Here is a 4,663-nt window from a genome sequence, read left to right as displayed (position 1 = left end):
CAACATACTAAACTCCACTCAGGTCTAACTGTTTACCAGAAAAACTAACACATATAAACCCTGTTCTCCTGGCAACCCTGGCTACCTAATGAGTGTCAACCTAGAGTGGACACACAAAACATTGCACACATACACACTGTACATATAATGACACTCACAAATATGTCAAGGCAACATGTACACCATGATGAAATTTTCAAATATTTGACCAGGGTCCAAGAATTCTAACAGTACAACACTGCATGTTTTGACATTGTAAGTGTAAGTGGGTAATCATTTTTTTCATTATAAAACAAAACTTACTTTCCACGGCAACCTCAAGACTCCCGGACCGGTCTGCAGGGGCTTCCTCTGCCCATTCACTGGGTGGGGATGTTGGCTGGATGGGGGAAGGTGGCTGGATGGGGGAAGGAGGAGGGATTGGGGAAGGAGGAGGGATTGGGGAAGGAGGAGGGATTGGGGAAGGAGGAGGGATTGGGGCAGGAGGCTGGATGGGGGAAGGAGGCTGGATTTGGTTGCCAATTTCAGAGGGGGGGTCTGATTGAGAGGGCGAGGGGGGCGGAGAGAAAGTTAAGGCAATAGAGGGTGTGGGGGGTTCAGATTGGGATGTAGAATTAGAAGGAGAAGGGGTATGGGAAGGAGGAGAAGGGGTCCCAGAAAGAGATGGAGAGGTGTGGTGAGAAGGGGAATGGAAAGTGGAGTGGGCCAGGGAAGCTGATGGGGCCTGGGAAGCTGAGGTGGACTGGGAAGATGAGGTGGACTGGGAAGCTGAGGGGGACTGTGAAGGGGAGGGGGAGTGAGAAGGGGAGGGGGAGTGAGAAGGGGAGGGGGAGTGAGAAGGGGAGGGGGAGTGTGAAGGTGAGGGGGAGTGGGAAGGGGAAGGGGGTGGTGAGTTTTGCCGTTGTTGTTGTCCTAGAATGATAATTGTGTACAAATTTTGTAAACATGAGAAATTACTTAGTAATCAATTTCTTTTCTCAATGTTCTGTTCAATGTTAAATGTGGTTTTTTTTGTAATAGCAAAGCAAACATGTTAAGATCCTCTTCATGTTGGCCACAGCAAACAAAATGAGTCCAAATTTTTACTTTGAAGCTCATTCCTTCATCTAGTCAATTGAGTCATAGTGATTGGTCTAGGCAACATCACCAGATTACTATTCCAGGAACCTTATTATATAGCCAGCACTGATCAAGTTTTTTGGTTCTTTTTCCTGCCTGCTTCTTATTTTTTTGAAACAGGCACTTGTTTGGTGTTACTTTGCTACAGTCAGTACTGTTTTCCCTAACCACACACAGTGTCATAATTTCCAAAAAAGGACACAGCAGGTTGCAATTAGCCTACCATTTACTGTAAAATGATTGAAATTCCAAGGGGATTACAGCAGGAATTTCGTTTGCAATTGGCCAAAAGCATGTGCACTGCAGGGGTGGCAGATATAACATGTGCAGAGAGAGTTAGATTTTGTTGGTTTGAGTAATTATGGGCAGGGTAAATACATGCTGCTTTATTTTAACAATGCAAATTTATATGCAGATTTAACATACCCCACCCAAAAATTACTCTCTCTGCACATGTTACATATGCTTCCCCTGCAGTGCACATTGTATTGAACAATGGAACCATAAATTCCGGAAGCCCTAAACTTGGAAAAAAACACAGTAGCACAATTTTGAACAAAAACATTATGTAAGGTAACTTACTTCGTGTATGCAGAGCCCGAATTTGCTGGCGGATCTCCGCCAACAAATCTGGAGTCCTCCTACGGAGATCACTCCACCTCCTTTCTAGCTGGATGATTGTCCGCCTGCTGCGGACGCGAGTCCGCAGCAGGCGGCGGACCTCCGCGTAGGCCTCGCGCTTCACCCGATTGGGGATGAAGCGCCCAACGCGGCCTACGCGGCGGTCCATCACCGCAACCAGCACGCGGAGCTCCCGCCTGGTGAACGGTGCTGCACGCATCATGGCAATGGCGTTTTCCTTATTTGGGCATATATTTATAGTGTCTGTTAGCATGTGATTGGTCAAAAATCTATGTTGTCATTTCTAATAACTTTATTGCTCTAAGCAATGCTGTGAAGAGCAGAGTGTTATTTGGCACGAGCGGAAATTCGCATTAGCAGAAGCGAAAATGTTTTGAACACAAATTTAAGAAAACAAAACACACACAGAGACACAGACTTTAGATAAAATTACTATACATATCTGTGTACTCACCACAGTTCGTGTGATCATTCAGCTGGACAGTCACAAAGTGTGAAACATTGAGTATCATTTGTTTGTGTGTTTGGTTCCAGAATCAGGATTTGAGGATATAAAATAAATAAGTACACTATTTATTAACATTACAGTATTTAAATTACTAAAAAAACATTGTAAGCTTTACGTGTTTTTGGTTTTTGATAAAAAAAAACAATTACCCATTCCAACACAACAAAAGCCTTACCCAATCACTTTACAAGATCATACAAAATGCAATCATGGTTTAAAAAACATAAGCATACTGTGTTGTATTATTTCTGCAAATATAAAATATAAAAACACTATACCTGAAATATTCTGCAACAATTCTTGCCCTCACTTGGCTCCCCCTCCGTGTCACACTCCCCCCACCGAAGCGTGGACCAACCCCTGGCTCCTCATCAGGCAATTCCTCTGCCTGAGGAAGCTCTACACTACTCCTTACCGCGATATTATGTAGTATTGCGCACAGGACCACTATTTTACTTGCCATCTCCGGCGAATACATGATGTCGCCACCAGTGCGGTGGAGCACACGAAACCGCCCTTTAAGGACACCAATTGTGCGCTCCACCAGCTGCCTAGTGGCAGTAAGCGCGGAGTTAAATGCCATCTGTGGTCCTGGCCTGGGATTACGGTAAGGAGTCATGAGCCAGGGGGTGCAAGGATATCCACGGTCTCCTGTTGGTAGATAATCCAATATTTCAAAATAGTATATTTGTCAAGTTATTTTTGTTTGTTTCAAAAATTAAAGCAAAAACTCACCCAATAACCACATGTCTGCTCGTTGACTTGATCTTAATCTCTGCCATATCCCTGATTGTCTAATGACATATGCATCATGGGAACTTCCAGTAAACTTTGCATTCAGGGAAAGGATCTGGAGGGATGGCCCACAAACAACCATTACATTCAGAGAATGAAACAGTTTCCTGTTTCTAAAAATTTCTTCATTATGTCTTGGTGGCTGAATAGCAACATGTGTGCCATCCACAACCCCAATAACATGTGGGAAGCGACTACCACCTTCCGCAAATTGCCGCTTCACCACATCTAGGGCACCAACATCCAAAGGCATATCAATGAACTGCTTCACCCGCTTTAGGAAAGCCTGGCAGACACGCCGCAGGACCTTACTGAACTGGCCCTGCGACATGCCAACCAGGTCTCCCACAACATGCTGATATGAGGCTGTAGCCAAAAAATGTAACACTGCAAGGAATTGTGTCAATGGTGGTATTGCTGTAGGATACCGAATTTCAGACTCCAGATCACTCTCTATTATGGAGAGAGTGTCTAGGATTAGATGTGGTGGCAGCCGGTATCTACGCACCACCACATCATCTGGCATCCCAAAAAGTAGGACACGGGTTCGGAAAATTGGTGGCCTAGCACGCCTCCGTTGCCTTGGTTGATGAGGAGCCGGCTGTGGTTGTGGGGCTTGCGGTTGGGGTGGGAGTGCTGGCGTGGGTTGGGGAGGTAGGGCTTCTGCTGCAATATATATTGACATCACACACTTTTTAAAAAAAAAAAAAAAAAACAAAGATGAAGAATACAAAACTAAAGTTTGACAAATATACTACAATAAAATGGTTTGACAAATGTGGTGTCAACTTACTGCAGGAGCGTACATTTTTTCTGTGTTGAATTCATGTCCAAAATGTAAAAAAAATTGGCAAATAACAAATAAAGAACAAATTTAAATAAAAATACATATGTTATTTTTACAATTTCCAAAAAAAAAATATGGGTACATTTCTCTGCATAAAAAACTTCACTAACACCAATAAAAAACCACAAACAAAAAATAATAGGCATTTAGTAGCTAGACCAGGAAAGACAAACACTACTTTGCAGATCAATCCTGGTAAAAAAAAAATTTGTTTAGCCAAAAGGCCAAAAAAAAAAAAAAAAAAAATATTTTACAAAACACAAACAGGCACCAATACAGGCCAAGGACACTTACCTGCTCCAAAAGAAAGGAAAACTTGGTGTTCCCTAGCACACCAATCCAAATAAATAGCAAAGGGTTATATGACCCAAAAACAAGCACCTACAAGAGAACACAAATGATAGTCACAAATAACATACAGAACATTAAAACAAACAGCCACCAATACAGGCCAAGGACACTTACCTGCTCCAAAAGAAAGGAAAACTTGGTGTTCCCTAGCACACCAATCCAAATAAATAGCAAAGGGTTATATGACCCAAAAACAAGCACCTACAAGAGAACACAAATGATAGTCACAAATAATAAGCACATGTTTATTTTCACAAATGGACTTGCCAAATATATATAGGATTAAATAATTAAACAAAAAAACATTAATAAAACACTTTGACTTCCAAAAATTAACAATAACATTTCCACAATACTCACAAACCAAAAATTGCATAAACAATGCAACACTGTCTATATTC

At 42.2% G+C, this 4,663-nt stretch overlaps 1 protein-coding gene across 1 annotated transcript; it reads right to left on the bottom strand.

Annotated features, from left to right (window-relative positions):
• Positions 1-292: 292 nt before the first annotated feature.
• Positions 293-3,856, bottom strand: LOC135056015 (putative nuclease HARBI1). Its single transcript, XM_063960704.1, has 4 exons — positions 3,005-3,856; positions 2,548-2,920; positions 2,216-2,237; positions 293-912 (listed from the first exon to the last, which is right to left on the bottom strand). Exons 1-3 carry the CDS (start codon positions 3,747-3,749, stop codon positions 2,234-2,236), a joined length of 1,122 nt encoding a protein of 373 aa, XP_063816774.1. The 5' UTR covers positions 3,750-3,856; the 3' UTR covers positions 293-912; positions 2,216-2,233.
• Positions 3,857-4,663: the final 807 nt, after the last annotated feature.

Source organism: Pseudophryne corroboree, chromosome 3 (assembly GCF_028390025.1).
Source record: "Pseudophryne corroboree isolate aPseCor3 chromosome 3, aPseCor3.hap2, whole genome shotgun sequence".
NCBI classification, from domain to species: Eukaryota; Metazoa; Chordata; class Amphibia; order Anura; family Myobatrachidae; genus Pseudophryne; species Pseudophryne corroboree.
The sequence above is the reverse complement of the archived record's forward strand: the minus strand, read 5'-3'. Positions and strand labels throughout refer to the sequence as shown.